This window comes from Python bivittatus, unplaced genomic scaffold (assembly GCF_059951505.1).
Source record: "Python bivittatus isolate LINGU-HERP-01145 unplaced genomic scaffold, Pbiv_v1 ctg000200_np1212, whole genome shotgun sequence".
Classification (NCBI taxonomy): domain Eukaryota; kingdom Metazoa; phylum Chordata; class Lepidosauria; order Squamata; family Pythonidae; genus Python; species Python bivittatus.
Window position 1 is genome coordinate 1,476,993 of NW_028277040.1, and position 18,399 is coordinate 1,495,391.

General features: G+C 38.2%; 1 protein-coding gene across 4 annotated transcripts in view; it reads right to left on the bottom strand.

The window, feature by feature from the left end:
* Positions 1–18,399, bottom strand: part of SPAG16 (sperm associated antigen 16) — a 336,494-nt gene that overhangs the window by 95,038 nt on the left and 223,057 nt on the right. For all 4 annotated transcript variants that reach the window (XM_088135583.1, XM_088135582.1, XM_088135584.1 and 1 more), the window contains one exon: positions 17,378–17,443. In XM_088135583.1, the coding sequence (XP_087991709.1) occupies positions 17,378–17,443 (66 nt within the window). The remainder of the gene's footprint in view (positions 1–17,377; positions 17,444–18,399) is intronic.

Here is an 18,399-nt window from a genome sequence, read left to right on the forward strand (position 1 = left end):
TTAGAATTATACTGCTTATTTGTAGATATTGAAACCAATGAGGTGATTTTGGCCATTCTGAAGTAAAAATCTCAAAGAATCTCATCTTTGTTTTATTAAGTCTTGCAATCTATACAAATTATTATACCTCCACAGATCAAATTTCTCTGTACATTCTTCTACATGAAAATAAATGTTTAATATTGAAGCAAGAGGTGATAAACCTGCATTAATTATTTTCTGTATTTTCTGTATTTCTCCCATTTAAAATGCTACTTATTATTGAATGACCCCTTATAGATTGTATTTTTCTACAAAGATCTTTGTGCAAATCATCTGCTCCTTCCAGAGAAACAATTCAGCCATAAGGTGCTATAATACAAGCTAAGCAACCACCTTGGTTGTACAATTTAAAATTTGGTACTGCCAATCCATCTTGTTCTTTTGAATCTTGTAAAATCTTAAGCTTTGCCCTGGGTGTTTTATTAGACCATATACAATTATTAGTTTGTCTCTGCTAGTCATTTAGTGCCTTATCTTTAATTCTTACTGTAATAATTTAGAACAACAAAAAAAAGAACCTTAGCAAAATGTTCATTTTTACTGATGCAATTTTCCTAACCGGTTTTAATTTCTCCATCTTGAAATGTCTACCATTATACTTCTCCAAGTCTGGAAGTAATTGATCTTAAATAAATCATTATGAATTTTATTAAATAAATTCCCAGATACCTAATTTTTTAGCAATAACGTTGAAGCCTATTTGCTGTAAATACTGTTTTTCTTCCTCAGATAAGTCCTATGTCATAATTTGAGTTTGTTCTTATTTATCTGATATTCAGATAATGAACTATACTGCTCTCTATATTCCATTATCAATTTTAAAGAGTCTTTTGGGCAGGTAGCTGCAAGTACATTATCATCTCTAGAGGGGGCAATTCCCAGGTTCTTATATGCCGGTGACAAAGTCATTTTATCTGTGTCCAAGGTGGTTTGCAGCAATCCCCATGTGTGTTATTATATTGTCAATATGAAAAACTGGAAATTAATTATTTCAAAACAAAGGTGGTAATTTTTTCTAAGCATCATAATACCAGTCCACATAACTGGAAAATTAATAACAACCAAGTTGGCCTGGTCAAATTCTTCTATATCTAGGTATCTTCTTCTACTTGTTGGAAACATCAGATCAGTGACCTCTCAGTTTAGGCACAAAAATTCACCAGTGTAATAATTAAAATGCAAAAGCTACAAAGGCTATAATTTGTGTAGTGGCAGTGCTCTAATTATTTAAACAAAAAGTGGTAAGCCTCCTCTATTTTGCTTAGCTCTGTACTTATCAAGGTATATCCACATTAGAATCTATTCAGTCCAAATTCCTGAGAACCATGCCCGGTGTGCCCATCAGTAGCAAATGCATTTCTCTAGTAACTAAAGGTAAGCTGTATAGAAGTCAGAATGAGAATCTACCAGCTAATACTAGCTGAAACAAGTCTGGAAGGAGTGGTCCCTAGCTCAAATTATCCTGGTCAACAAATTCACTTCCTCTTGGAAGAGACAAATAGCTTTGGCTTACTATGGTCTCTCATCTGATAATCTGTTTATGATGAGACTAGGCCTGGAAGGGAGGGTACCTTTCTTGGAAATGTGGCCACCTGGGTTTCGAGTGTGGCACCAGCCGAGAACCAGGGGCAGGGATGGTGGTGTGGCGATTGTTTTCTGAGAATCACTTATGGCTTTCAGGAGTGCTGCCCCACAGGTCACCAGATGTGAGACCCTGTTCATTAAGTTGGGCTCTAGGGGTCAGTTGGGACTATTGCTGTTGTACCAGCCTCTCTACTGCATAGCAGCCTCCCTGCCTGAGCTCCTTGATTCCATCTCTAGATTGGTGGTGGAATTCCCCAGACTTATGGTCTTGGGGGCTTCAATCTGCCTTCTCTGGGAGTGGAGTCTGAGGAGGCTTAGGAGTTCATGGCCACCATTATGGCCATGGGCCTTTCCTAGGTCATCCAGAGCCTGACACAGGACAGTGGTCACACACCAGATCTGGTGTTCCTGTCAGAGCAGTGGCTATGTGATTTGCAATTGGGAGAGCTGTTGGTATCCCCCTTGTCATAGTCATATCACACCCTGATTACCATGGGATTCTCTGGCACCACTCTCCACTGCAGAGAGGCTGGACCCATTAGATTGGTCCACCTCCCAGCGACTGATGGACCTGGATGGGTTCCAGAGGGAGATGGGAGTCATTTCTGCTGGTCTGCTGCATGGCCCATCCAAAACCCTGGTTGTTGCCTGGAATAAAGGGGCAGCTGAGGCTTTGGATCGGATCATGTCTACACAACCTCTCCCCTCTCATGGATCCCGTCACTCCCCATGGTTTATGGAGGGGTTGAGGGAGATGAAATGAGAGATGTCTAGAGTGTTGCTGGCACTCATCTTGGGATGAACTTGACTGAAGGCAGGTTAGAGCCGCTATTAAGGCCTACCTTGTGGCAATAAGGGTGGTGAAGCGACAAAATTCCTCCACCCGTATTGCATCCAGATTGCTGCCCTACAGCCCTGTTCCAGGTGATATGAGCCTTCTTGGGTAAAGGGGAGCTAGAGAACTTTTTCCATTGTTGTGCAGAGGAATTTGCTCAGAATCTGCCAGATAAAATCACTCAGATTCATTCGCAGTTGGATATTAGCTTTGCTGCAGGTCTGGGGGAGATGCCTGGGGGGGAGATGCCTAGGGTGGAGTCTTGTCCAGTTATCTGGGAACAGTTTGAACCTGTTGGACCTGTGGAAGTGGACCTGCTCCTTAGATCCATGCCCCTCTTGGCTTGTGAAAGAGGCCCAGGGGGTGTTGTGTGGGTGGGTTCTAGTGATTGTAAATTCTTCTCTGAGTGAGGGGGTTGTTCCTTCACCTCTTATAGAGGGTTTGGTTTACCCCCTCCTCAAGAAGCCATTGCTAGACCCCACAATACTGGACAATTTTCATCCAGTATCCAACCTCCCTTTTCTGGGGAAGGTGATTGAGAAGGTGGTTGTGCAGCAGCTTCAGAGGGCCTTGGATGAAGTAGATTTTTATTTATTTATTTATTTATTTATTTATTTTATTTATTTATTTATTTATACATTCGATTTATTCTCCGCCCATCTCCCCCCAATGGGGAACTCTGGGCGGCTCACAAAGTATATATATATATATAAACCTAACAGTGAGAAATCTTACAATTAGTGCTATTATGCTATGTGACCAGCAGGGGTCGCTAGGGGGTCATCCGGGCTTTTTTCCTCCTCCATAGATCTTTCTCGCTGCTCGCATCACTCGTCCCTCGTGCCAGCTGCGTTCGGAGTTCGGCCAGCACCGGTATTTTGCTCCCCCACGCAGCACCGCTGGTTCCTCCCATCTAAATGGGAGTCCCCATTTATCTACTTGCAGATGGAATAGCTTTCGAACTGCTGGGTGGGCAGGAGCTAGGACAAGGGACAGGAGCTCACCCCGTCCTATGGAGCCGGGCCCGAACCGCTGGAGTGCTGACCATTTCTGACCAGCAAACTCTAGCGTCATTAAGCCCTTGTGCCACCGCGTCTATCTAGATCCTTTTCAGTCAGGGTTCAGATCTGGGTATGGTACAGAAACAGCATTAGTCGTACTTTTGGATGATCTCTGCTGTGGGTGGGATGGTAGTTGTGCGTCCATCCTTACCTTACTTGACCTCTCGGTGAATTTCAATACCATTGACCATAGTATCTTTCTGGACCAATCAGAGGATTGGGCGTGTTATGCTGGTTCACCTCCTTTCTATGGGGTCAGTTCCAGTTGGTGGAGATTGAGGAGGAGAGATCCTGTCCTCAGCCCCTGCTATGTGGGGTGCTCTCCTTTCCTATTTAACATCTACATGAGACCACTGGGTGAGATCATCCGTTGCCATGGAATGAGGTATCGTAAGTATGCTGATGATACTCAATTGTGCATCTCTGCCCCTGGCGAATTAACAATGCTGTGGCCATCCTATCCCGGTGTTCGGAGGCTGTGAGGGTCTGGATGGGGAACAACAGGCTTCAACTGAACCCTGGCAAGACTAAATGGCTTTGGGTTTTGAGCCCCTCTGTTCTAGGACTTTACCATCTTTGGTACTGGATGGGGTCACACTGCCCCAAACAGATCCTGTGTGCAATCAGCGGGTCCTCCTGGACTCACAACTCCTGCTCACAGTCACTCATGCCCTGATCATCTCCTGGTTAGACTACTGGAATGCTCTCTATGCGGGGCTGCCCTTGAAGAGTATCCAGAAACTTCAGGTGGTGCAAAATGGCTACTACCAATGCACTTGGTGGTGATGGCTACATACTGCCAGTTCAGGCATGGTGTATGCACATATGAGCTCTAAAGATGTAGCTGGGGCAGATGCATGGTCACCAGTATATTGGCAATGTGGGGGGGGCTAGTCTGCATTGCCATATCTTGTCTTTTTGTGAGTATTTTTGATACCTGGGTGTGTGGTATGAACTGCTCTTTTGCAGGAGGATAAGGCTGAATAAAAAATAGTGGAAGCCACCATGGGCTCTGAAAAAAATATCTACAATATTCATAGTAGACCAATCATTTATTAGAAACAGCCAAAACAGAGCAAAAAAGAAGAATGCTTTCAGGCTTTCAAGCACTCTTCACCAGGCAAATGTGTATATTGAACACTCCCATCCCCATTCATCTCCAGAATTAGTTTGTTTGTGATATATTTTACTTTATCTTCAGGGGCACAAACTTGAGAAATCAGCTTCTTCTTTAGAATAGGCTTTGAAAACTGCTTAGCTTCTTTAAGCTGTTAAGAATTCCTGATAATCTTTTTATTTCATGGGACTTCCCAAATGTCATCCTATATAATCAGGATAAATATATCTACTTTGAGAAATCACTGTAGTTATCCCTTTAAAGAAATATATTGAGCTTCACATATGCTCTCCTTCTGTATATTTAATGAAGGCTTTTGATCATAAGAACAATTTCATTCTGCATACGATTCTGAAATAAAATTAAGAATCCTGTTGTAATTTTGTTTTGATATTGATTTTTTGTTCACAAGGACCCTTCAGTACTAATTGTGAAAAATAACAGGAGTACAGTAATAGCTATATTTCCTTCCTCATGCCAACAAAATCCTATCACTCTTTTTACATCTATGTTTGTACATGTATTATGAAGTAATCTTTTCAGTGGTCTGAATTCATGCAACATTCAGACTATTCTGAATATGTAAGCAACCATAGACACAAGCATATTTTCTGTTCTATGCTTCATCTGGTTTCTTTTAGTCAACTATAGCCAGGAAAACCCTTCATTGTTTTTGCCACTGGTAGAAGAATTAGAAAAAACTGGTTTCAGTAATGAGTAAGAGCTGACATTGTACATCAGTACTATTGGCCATGCTAAATAGTAACTGACATCAAGTTGGACTATTGAAGAGATAAACAAAATTGGTATAAGATGTGTCTGGCATTATTTGTCCTTTGATAAATCAATAGATGACTGACCTGCAATGTATTTTTGCTGGTGTGGGCAAGGGAAGCAAGAAAGAGGAGAGGATTTGCTGGTGTTAAAAATATTTTCCATAGAAAAAATTTCTATAGCTTAAGAAAACTGTAAATTCAAAATCATTATCTGTTAATGGAAGACTACCAAGAACTTAAAGAAAAAAATATTATTTGGTTCTACTGTATATGCATAAGTCATCTGCAGCTGAAACCTATGCATTTTTGTTCTGATTTTTATTTGCATATGGATTATCCTATTTGATTTAGGATAAAAGGATTTATTTGAATTTGCTGCTGGCTTTATTTTTTGTTTTAGAAGAAATGTGGCACAGAAATAGGTTCAAGAAATTAAAAAAATAATGGGGCCCTGGTGACTGCCTACCCCACTGATGTTTGAGCCTCTCTCATCCAGTTGCAGCCAGTTCTCCCCTTCCTTACTCTGAATCCTCTTCTTTTTGGATATTCTCCTCGTCTTCTGATTAAATGAAACAATTTGAGAAGGTATCAAATCTACTGCTGATTGGTGTTAATGTATGGGATGCTGCCTTTCTCCCACCTAGCATTATAAAACAGGCAGGAAAAACCTTTCTTTTCTCCAAGGTGTGCAGGAGTAATGTAGAGCTTTATGTATAAATGGAGGAGGTTTGGCTTCCCCTTCTCACTACAATGGTTAAGATAAAAGAGGAGTCACTGAAAAACCTCTCCCTTTGGCACGTGAAAAATATCTCAATAAGACTATGTTTCAATCCTTTTTAGCATACACATGACAAAAGTTGTGGGGGAAGGGTACATTTAAATGCACATACCATAAATGTAAATAAATGCTGCTTGGTGTTGGACATGATAAGCTTAAGGGGAAGAGAGCTGCAATAATCTGTTCAGGAATGCATATAGGACTTGGACCATTGACTGAATATGTCTGTCCCCAGCAATCTAACAAAGTTTGGTATTAAATGTTTATTCATTAATTAATCAATCAAGTTTATATAGCTGCCTATCTCAGTACATGACTCTGGGCAGCTCACAAACAGTTGAAAACAATATAAAAACAGCAAAACAATACAACAATTTAAAACAGTAAAAACAATACAAAACCATATATAAAACCATATATAGTAGCAAAATTCAAAATATAGCCTATATTCAAAATATATAGGACATTATAAGGGACTAACAGAAACTTTTATTATTTTGTTCAGAGCAGTGGCAAGCTCTCCTTCTTTAATCTTTGGAATTTTGCTGAAGGCAAAATATTGCATTTTTATCTGGACATTCTTGCCGACTAAGGGTTTGAGCATCACATTCACAAGAATCTTTTCAATCTGCTATTCCAGTCATCATTCAAAACCTTTTGAACAGCATGTGCCTTCAGTGAACTGTTCCCTAGAGAAATAAGCAAGATTATACATGCCCTTCTATCTTATTGCTCATTTTGTTCTATTCCTTCCAAAAACTGAAGGACTGAGATTTCACTGAAAAAGTTATCTTGAATACTTCCTGATGGCCAAGCTACCAGTTTAAACAGAGTAACGATGTAATTTATATAGAAATGCTATCTTTTCCCTTCATTTTCAAATTAAACATGATTATTAAGGTTTTAAAGAATTAATGTTTTGAGGAATTCCTGTGGGGTTTTGCCAAAAATTGGTAAAACTGGAGCCTCCTCAAATTGATACTGACAGAAACATTCCTGGAGGATGGAGCTTACTTAAGAGCTTTAAGAGCTGAGTCTGTTAAGTTGGAACCTCAGAGAGGAGTTCCTGGGTGCTGGGTTAGTGAACATATCTTGCATTGGACCATACCAAAGTGGTCTGTGTTGAAAGTGTATGAGCGCACCCCTAAAGCCCAAATGGGCACAACAAACTAGCAAGGGGGAAGGCAAAAACTACAGGTTTGTTATGTGTGCCCAGGAAAGTGTTTGGCAGAATGATGGAAGGGGTAACCAATGTAGCAATGGCCAAATTTGGGAAGTTCAATGTGGCTTTACGCCAGGCAAGAATCTGCAGACCAAATTTTGGCTCTGCAGCAAGCCACTGAGAAAAATCTGAATGTGAGAAGGTAGGTTTATTGTACATTGATTTAGATAAATTGGTTGATAAAGTGAAAAGGCTGAATTATAGAATTTTTTGCAAATATGAAGTTGAAAGTTGATTGCTGAATGCAGAACACCATGAACGTAAAACATTCCTGCAAATAGACAGAATACTTAGCAAATAGTTCAGCACTGAGCCAGGAATAAGACAAGGATGGGTGATGTCCTTTTGGTTGATTGTGTGTTCACTTGGGTTAACATTAAAGTTTGTTGGTTGGGGATGTTAATATACAGTACTTGTACTTCTGTATGTGGATTATGCCATATATTGGCTGAGGGTCTGAATGATTTGTAGTGAATGTTAGATACTTAATGGTGAAAAGAGGAGTATGAATCTGAAACTTAATGCATCAAAGATGGAAGTGGTGTTTAAAGGGAAAATGGAGAGAAAATTGCAAGTTAAACATACATTGAGAAAAACTAGAGCAAGTGGATGAAATTGTTCATCTTTGTGAAATGTTTACTAAAGATGGGGAAATGGAAAAATACCATTAGAAAGGTTATAGGCGGTATGTGGTGTATTGTGAGCAATTAATGTTTGTCAAAAGAATGGGTGTATATAAGAGCCTGCTTCTGCTCTGTTATTTGGAAGTGACAGCTGGAAATGTCAGGAGAAACATAAAAGGTTGAATGCAGTGGAAATGGGATACTTAATAAGTGTGGGTGGTAAAACAAGAAGAGATAGGGTCAAGCATGAATGGGTGCTCAATGAATGAAGACAGGACTTGAGTTTTCAACTTGAGTTGAAAAAAGTACTTTGAGATCACTTAGTCATGGAGAAAGAATGAATGGGGATCAAACTATAAGACCAATACATTAAGATAGAATGAGTCAAGTGACAGAGGAAGACTGACAAAAGTGTAACTGGAGTTGATGAAATCCTGAAAGAGAGAGGTGGAAGGGTAAAGAAGAATAGGCAATGTATGAAGGGAAGATGGGAAAGTATAGAGAGGTATACTAAAGGTTGTTGGTGCAGACTAATTTTAGCTGTTTGCTTTTCTCATGCCTTTAATTTCTTTGACTTACTATTTCTTAGTCCTTTTCTGAACTCTGCAAAATACTGCTACCTTGAAAGGAAACAGCATGATGGCTATGTACATATCTGAGGTCTGGGTAATTACAGTCCCCATTACTATTTCATTCTTTTTCAAAGATCTGCAGTTTGCTTTTGGAAAGTATAATACACATTTTCTAGATTGGATGGTAATAGTTGATACCAACAATGATACTGTTTTTATTTGTTCTACTTATTTCAATATTAGATTTAATATGTAGATATTCTCTATAGCAGTTCATTCACTTGTTCTTCTGAGAGAAATTAATATCTTTAACTTATAGTGCAACTCCTCCCCTCTTTCGACTGCTTCTGCTCCTTTTGAACAAACTGTGTAACTTCAACTTCAACTTCAATTCCAGACATGGCGGTATCTCACTAGGCCTCCAGCACCTGGTGCTAACTGACCAGCCTATTGAGAGCATGGATTTGTTGTGTAGATGGAGCCCTTGATCCAGGAGAAGAGGGGGATGGGTTTGGGAAGAGTTAGGTATTGCGGAGGTAGGGGCAGGCAAGAATATTGCAGTGATGATGAGTAACGGGAGATATGGAGGAAGTAAGGGGATGGGCTGCTTATGGGGAACACAGGCCTGATGTCTTGTACCAGTACTGTGTCCTTGCCCCCAAGGGCAGTCACTGAGCCTTAGGTGGCTATTGCTGCTTAATGCCAGGTTGCTCTCTAATAAGGCTCATTTCAGCCAGGATTTAATTTTGGATGAGATGGATGCCCTGGCATGTATCACCAAGACCTGGCTGGGTGTGGAGGTGGAGAGGGTCCCCAGCTGGGTTCCAGGTGAGACAACAGCTGTGAGCCCAGTGCAGGGGAGGAGGAATGGCTAAGGTCTTTCAGAAGACTCTGAAGGTTGTCAGGGCAGTGCCTCACAGATAGCCAGGTGTGAGACTCTACTTGTGAGACTGGGCCATAGGGATCAGTTGGGACTGCTGTTGCTTTATCAGACTCTCTGCTGTGTAGCAGCTTCCCTGCTTATGCTGCTCCCTGTGGTTTGGGCCAGTGGTGGAATTCCCCAGGCTTCAAGTTGCCTTCCCTAGGACAGACTTAGAGATAGCCCAGGAGTTAACTTTCACATCAATTTGCTATCTATGTTTATATCTAGCGGATCTCTGTGAAAAGACCATCGTTTTTATTTTTTTAAAGTTAATAACTAGGATATTTTCCATGCAATAGAAGGCAAATCTTAATGCTGTCTTCAATCCAATAGAAGAAGTTGCGGTAACATCATCTGCACATAAAGGTAACACAACAGGTCTACCAGCCAGACTTGGCAGGTGATATTCCAGTTTTGTGATTTTTTTCCACTATACCACTAAAATAAATATTAAATAGTAAAGGAGCTAAAATATACCCTTATTTATCACTGTTGGAAAACAGGCATGACAGCAGAAAACTGATCTTGGTTGTAAAGATATATTTAGATATAGGTATTATCACTCAACATTTTAAGAAGTGCCTATGAGATCTTGAATTTGTTCCACATTAGTTCTCTAGAAACAGAGTTAAAGGCTGTTATGAAGTCAATGAATTCCATATACAGGTCTCCTCTGGGGACTAATATGTGTTTCTCTATAAAGTAACATAAATAGTTACTGGTCCATGGTGATCTCCCCAACCTAAACCCAGCCTAGTTCTTGGCAAATATGTTTCCTGATTTATCCAGTCCAATTTCCAAAATAAGTATCTAACTTATTAATAATACTTAGTAAACTGATTATATTCCTAATCCTTGCTTTTAGGAAGCTGGACCTCTCACAAGTTGATGGAACTGGCTAGCACACTTTTGTTTCATTTCTTGATAGTACTGAGACACCAACCACCATATCTTTTCCCTCCACCCCTCTTATTTCAGAATGTACAGTAGCTGCATCTCCCCACCCTTCAGGAATCCACCATTGCTATATATTTATAGCAATAGTTACTATATAGTAACTATTAGTATACAGTTATAGTAATGTAAGCAATCCTCCCTTTTCCATAATTCAAAACCATGGTTTGAACAAAAATAGGATGAACTTCATCCATATACTCTATTAGAGAACTATACAAAGTCAAAAGCAGTATAAATTATTGAAAAACAATTAAAAAGAGAGGTGTACCAAAGAGATGTAGTACTGATTACATAAGCTATTTACATAGCAGCTATATGCACAGCTGTATTTTCCCACTTCCAGTAGAGGGGGCTGAGTTGTTCCAATAATGGCCTTTAGTGATGATCCCAGAAGTATCTAAACAGCTGAAACATGGAAAGCACCCAGACTAGGCTCCATCTCTTCTGAGATAATTAAAAAGAATCTTAAATGGTGGGCCCCAGTACAGGTTTCATGCTTGATATATAATTGTCAACTTAGCTAGAATTCCAAATGATTGGGGTTTAGCAATAATTATTCATACTTATAAGAAAGAAAATAGAGATCACCCTACTAATTATTGTTCACTCCGTTTATTAAACAAAATCAGTAAAAACTATGCCAGATATCTGTACTGGAAGCTATTAAACTGGTTGGTCTCAGAAAACACCCTGGCAGAGGAACAAGGTGGCTTTAGAGCAAATCATAGTACAACTGATCAGTGCTTAATCATCTAGCAGAGAAATATATCCCAAAACCAACATCCATTCTATGATTTTAATTAAGTCTTTGACTGCATTCCCAGATAAAACTATGGAATAAACTTAAAGCTACTGCAATCAACAGTTGCTTACTTACACTCATATACAAGCTCTACATGAACACATAGCAGGGCATTTGTCAGGAGCCGTACCCATTATTTAACTTTTACATCAATTTGATGGTTCAGTGTTTAATTAAAATGGGCTATCTTTTACTTAAAAAATGAGCATAGGCATGTAGAATTACTTCTATAATTGGTGATGCAGTAATCCTTTCTTAGTTACCAGTAGGCCCAAGGAGGGCACTGTGTAATGAATTTAAGCCTTATATATATATATAAATCTATATAATCATATAGCCATAGAACAGCCATGTTTATCCTATTCATGAACTTTAATAGGAAACTCACGTTGCTGGTATGTAAGAATGTTGGAATGTATGCCAGACCTGGTACGAATGAGTTCTCAACACTGATAGGGCTGGAACGCTGGTGGGTGTAAGGAATAAACTGAAATATCATGAATTTCTGAGATAACGGGACGAGAGGTACCATTCTACAAGTTGCCTTACCTAACTGAACAGACACGAAATGTTCCTGATATGTAACGTACCTGGATGATGAATTGGATGAATTCTAAGTAAACAAGTTGGGTATAAAAGAAAGGATGGAAACCATGCCCATTTGGAAGTGCGAGACGACTCTTATTGGAGCAGGGGACGCCCTGAGTCTGATTCCCAGCCCACTCTAGCACAGCCTGATCAACTGTGTTGAGAGTGTATGTAAGTATTTTGTGTGAATGAGTAGCCTTGTTGGGCAGAAATATTTACAGCAACTTGGGTAGCCTAGTAGGGCAGAATTGTTTATTGATATACTGCTGTTAGCCTAGGTGGGCACTTACATTTATTGATAGCCTTTAATGAGCATATATTTTACTGTAATACATATTACAGGAATTAGAGAAATCGTATGTATTAATCAACTTTGGTTAAACACTGATTAAACACTTGCTTTATTTTCTGTCCAAATAACACAAGAATAAAAAGAACTAATTTTTAACCCCAATTTGGAGTGGATTCAATTAATCATTTTGTAACAACTGTGGATCTTTTTCTTTATTGTAGAGAACAATCCATTTTGAAAAACAAAAAATTATGATTTTCTCTAAAATATTTAAGTAAGAGCAATCAGGAAATAGTATCTAAAGTTAAAGCATGTGATATAGATACTATTATAATCTCAGACTCATTTCAGACATAATTTGAGCAATAAGCTCCTGTGAAGCTTACTGCTCTACTTGATGAAAAATTGCATATATTCTTTAAGTGGCCCTTCAATGTATCATTGATGCATGACACAGGTTTTGTTAAGCAAAGAGGATAGGAAATAATAAGGTTCTTTCATAGTTACAAGACTTGGTTACATCATTGTATTTGATATGGGTTACAGCTAAAGCATTTATCTGAAGTCTTATTATGGCACATGCTTCATGTACAAAGAAACAAGAATTGGTTAAAATTAAATTTTCAGAGGAGAAAGTTAAAGAATTACTTTATGTTTCCCACCCATCTCCAGCCTAATAGAGATCACTGACCTCTGGTAATGTCTGGCTGACCAAGGGTCAAATCCTGAAAGGCGGTTTTATAATCACATGCATATTTCTACAGGTCTGAAGTTCACAGGACCTTGAATTTTGAATCCTGTGCTTTACAGAATGAAAAAATGAGTTTAATTTACCTCACACTGCTTCTTAGTTATTTGCTGGTTTTGGGCAGATGTGATTGCCAGTATTAACGTCTCCTGCTCATTGTGTCTTTTATTGTAAATTATGGGTACCATTCAGCTGCTCACCTTGTATTTTGGTCTATGACCATAGCAACATTTTATTTATATATCTGCCTAGCATCCAAGTGGTTAACGAGCTGGGGCATGATTAGAACAGAGCATGAATTGGATAGATGAGGAAAAAGCATGCTTTCTGCTGCAGACCTCATTTTGAAATGACCAGGAAGACTGCTAAATTCTGTCTAGTAGCTATTGCCATAAAGAGAATTTGGGTCTACTGCTGGAATCGTTAACCTGGAATTCACACTGCTATTTGATTAGATATTGTTATATATTCTATTAATTATCTTTTCCTTGTCAGTACAGGTAGTCCCCCAGTTAAGAAACCCGGGTTACAGATGACCCATAGTTAAGAAAAGAGCCTTTTGTAGCAAAATTTGAGTTAAATACACAATGATTTGAATTAAATACACAATGGTTCGAGTTCATTACACAATACTACTTATACAGTACGACACAATAATACCGTTCCGGCTTACATACAAATTCGACTTAAGGACAGACCTTGGGAACGGAACTCATTCTTAAACTGGGGACTGCCTCTATTCCTTTAGGTTTATTTTTACCTTGTAATGATTGTTGCAGATTATTGATGTTTATTCCTCCAATTTTAAAACCATGCTCATCTTCTTCCAACCCAGCTTCCTTTAATATATAAGTTAATATATAACTTCCAACCCAGCTTCCTTTAATGTATAAGTTTCAACTTTGCTTTCAGCTAAACAACAAGAAATCTATTTTCTAGTTTTAGGGGCATGTTTTTTTAAACTGGGAAGAACCACAAAGCTTTACCCTGCTTTTTCATCTTAGCCTCTCCAATTACATGCTCCATGTTAATTTTGAAATACGGTCTAGTGCTTCCTTCATTCACAGCAGAGGCTTCACCAGCTGGAAACATGATGGTGGCAACAGTTGTATTCAAAGCACTGCCTCTTTTTAAATGTGTTGCATACACATGGTGCATGTTAAAAAAAAGTGTTTCAGTTGTGCAGGCACCAGCTTGCCTTTTTTGATCCTCCCTCTGGACACCCCTGGTACAGAACTTGTCCAAAGACTGGACCCAACAGCTTGCTTTAAATTTCCACTGCAAAGTTGCTGCTTTCCCCTGGTTTCTCCTCTGCTTTGTCATTCCTTATCAAAGTTTTTAAAACAAATTTGGCTGCAATGAACAGAACAGGTTTTTTAGACTGATTTCTCCCCCTCTTCAGGGGATTAGAGATATTTTAAGTTTTAAAATTTGTTAAACCTATACATGACTTAATACAGCTACTTTCTTTAACTTCCTACTATAAATCACCAGAAATTACACTTTTGTTATTCAGTGATTTGTCCCTGAATCTCATTGGTACAGACTTGGGGTTTCTGGGACTAAAAAAAGAAAATATGAAATCCGCATGCAGCGCATGTAACTATTCTGTACTGTGCATTGGTCATCCCCAACAAGAATCTCCCTGTCGTATTAAGGCAATCTAACTCTCCCTAATGTGGCAAGTATCCTGATTTTTCAAAGAACCTGTATCTCTAAGGCCTTGTCTCTGTAAAGGTCCTGTAGAATAGCTATCTTTCTTAAAAGAGAGAGTGCCCAACCCCACTGCTTTTTCTACACACAATTACCATTAAACTGTGATATGCTTATAATTTTCTGCATGAAAATATTTTTGATCCTGTTTGTATTGCAAACATTTTTCTGCTTCTCTAATGTGTGTATTTTCATATTTATTTGCTTATTTATTTATGATACTCAGATGCTATAAGCTACTCTATTATTTTTGTGGGAGATGATGCTTAAGAAATCTCTTCTGAGTTATAAGCTACATTTTATTTTGCTCCTTCTTAAAAATCACATTTATATATACAAACCCACAGTAGGATATGCAATGATGGAGTCTAAGCAGATCAGATAGAAGTAAGTTAAAGGACAGATAGAATCCCCTGGGGAGTTTTTTTCACAAATTAATTTGTGGATATGGAGTCACAACAATGAGAGTCCACAGATGAATAGTTCATAGTCCTGTTAAAAGAACTACATCAGAAGATAGCCTCTTTACTGGAAAGCAGGATAACTGAATAGAAAGAGAATTAAGTTAAAAAAAAGTTAATTAATTAAGTTTTAAAAAGTGGATTCCAATAATGTTTGTCGGTTTTTCTCTCATTTAGTCCTTCATTATTTTGCATCCAAATCCAAAGAAATGCATCCTACTGTAGTGTATTCTACCAAATCAGGCTTTAATGACATCTAAATTGCTCATCACTAATTCTGCTTAATGAGAAGAGGCACAAGCCTTATTTTATTAAATTAATCACAATTCATGGTTGGCAACATAAAGTATAGGTTACAAAAGACTCTTTACTGAGCAGTGGGTGCCCACAAGGAGAGGAAAAAGCAGTGTGGTGGCATCATGATCAAATCTTACTCATTTTCTATGTGGATTGCAACTTTGCACAAATGTCCAAAAGGAGCAGAGCTTGCCTATAGATACTGCTTGAGTCTTCCCTTCAATATTATTTGAAATCTGTCGGCAAACATACGCTACTACTTTGAAGCATGTGATAAATGGCCTTCAGTGGCACGTATGTCTATTATTATTGTTAGTAACATATGATCACGTTCAGAATAAAATGTGTGCCCATAAAGCAATCTGATCAGATGCTAAGCTGATCTATAGCAAAATATTTTCAGTAGGTGGCAGCACTGGGCTGCTCTTGAAAAGCCGCCTAGGGTTGGAGTTGCTTAGTACAGCTGTGTGATGATTCCAGGGAATGCTCTGCCTTAACAAAGCTTCATAGGAAGCATTCCTTTGAAGTTGCTTCATTTAAGAGTGAAAAGTGAAGTGAAGCAATCTTATAGCTTTGCCTTATTCTACCTCAGAGGAGTACCTCTCAGCCTTCTCCCACAGAGCTCATGCTGTAGGTAAAAGCTGAGACGAGCTTTCCTTCTCCCTCTCCCATTCCACATTATTGGCCTGAAGAGCCCAAAGGTACTGAAATTGCTTTGTTGAGATGAATTGGGTGGACTCTTCACAGATTGAAGTAATCAGCTCATCTTTGCAGCCCTATTTGTGTTTGCCACTTTGCATGGATCTAATAGGTGGATGGGAGACCACCTGGAAATCCTACAACAAGCAAATAGACTTGGATGTCACAAATGGGAGCAGAAAAATTAAAATGATCCTTCATACTGCCTTTTCCTATGAATTCCTGTGAACTGAATTGAAAAATAGTCTTACTTTCCAATACTAAGCTATGAAAATTTCTTGCATGAGAGTACATTGAGTGCTCTAGTTTTTAGAATGAAAAAGCAGTTTGAATAATTTGATAGTTACATGTGTGTACACCTACAGTTCAGCTGTCTGAGTTCCATAGATCTACAATTAATTTCTGCAGCTGTAATTACAGCTTCTAAAATTGCACCCCTCGTTCTGTTTAATCAGCCTTCTACTGACAGTTTCCAACTTTTCTAATTAGGTTGCTAAAGATGTCAACCAGTAATTCCATCACAGTGTTTAATGCCAGATGTAATATTCTTTATCAAAATAAATGTTAATCTATAAAATCATCAATATACAAAAGTTTGTGTTTAATTATTTAACATTATGAAGAATAAATACTTTGCAGGAGAATACAGTACTAGACTGTTAACTGACAAGTCTTGATGTCAGCATATAGCATCCTTTCCAGAAAGGGAAGGCAGCTAATGCAACAACAGAAATAAGGAATGCTGTCAGTATATGCCTCTTGCCAAAATACATAGGAATGTTTTGCTTTCTTGTTCCATGTTTGGAGGTTTTTTTATATATTTAATGAGTTGTGGAGGAAGGTACAATCTGAAATTCCCCAAAGATTTAACAGAAATATTGCCTGATAATCATCCAGCAATCTGAAGGAAATCCCATCAAAGGTAAGCGATAGGGATGAGACAATTAAGCAACAGATTACACCATTTTAATTGGCTAAAACTGAACATAAGATCAATAGAAGTCCTTACTCTAAAGTATTTTACATATACTTAGCACCATGAATACACAGCAGTATCATAAATCCATGATAAATGAAACAAGAACCAAGCAGAAAATGAATAGCCATGAAAAAATAGTATAAAGGTTCCCCACCCCCACCCCCCGCCGCTCAGTAGGGAGAAGGTATTCTCCTTGTTCTGGAATTATTGATTTCAGGAACTAAAAATCCCAGTAGATTATATCCAGCCGCAATACCATTTAGATATATTCTGCCCGAACCACAATTAATTTTACTGTTTTTAGCTTACCTTCATGTTGAATGTGGCATGATTACAGGAATGCAAGTGACCACAGAATGTTTGAGCACAAAGCCCCTAGGGGGAAAAAAACAGGAAAACCATAAAAATCAGAAGAGGGAAATCATATATTTGCATAAGCTGCAAAACATCACATGAAGCTGGAGTTTAAGTACAGTGTTCTGTCTGGAAAACCAAGTCACTGGGAAAAGGAACAATAAAGTATCATCCTTAAAAACACACCAGGATGAAATGTGACTTAAAAAAAAAAATGAAATAGTAGTTCTCTTAATATTATAGTTCCCAAATTTATAAAAATACCATACTTATAAGAGAAGCTCAGGATAATATACATACTTGTTCAGAAATAGGTTCCAGTGAGGTCTGTACTCAGTTCCAGATACATATGTAGAGAAATGTTAACTGGTGACAAGAGTTATGATGCTAAAATAATGTAAAATAAAACAATGATTTACTTATTTCAAATAGAAATAAAAAAATTTCTATTTCTCAATGATATGTCTTTAATATTTGGTATTTTGTTGTGTTCTGTGGGTGGAGATGCACCAGATAAATCACCATTATGTTAAAGTTGGATTGGTAGCTTTAGTTCCGTAGAAGTTCTGGCCAAGGTATTAAAGTGGTGTAAAGTTATTCTAATACTTCCCCTTTGGACCAACTGATAGATGATGAAGATGAATTTTTAACATATTCTGTGTTTAAGAGATAAATATCATCTATCAGATGCAACCAATGGCAATATTTATAGTTACAACATTTGGACCAGCAGCATTTTCAGCTTCTGAGATACCTGAGATACTAGAATTTGTTAAATCTTTTAAAACTAAAAACCTACAATTAGTTTTTATAGATATTTGTTAACAATAAGTCAATTTGATATGCAGATGTTAAGAAATGAGTGGAATAAAGAATTAGAGATTCCTACAGTGCATAGACAATGGGAGAGTGTTTTAACTTCTATAGCAAGAGTGTCAATGGACCTCAAATTACAATTTATACAATAAAAAATAATA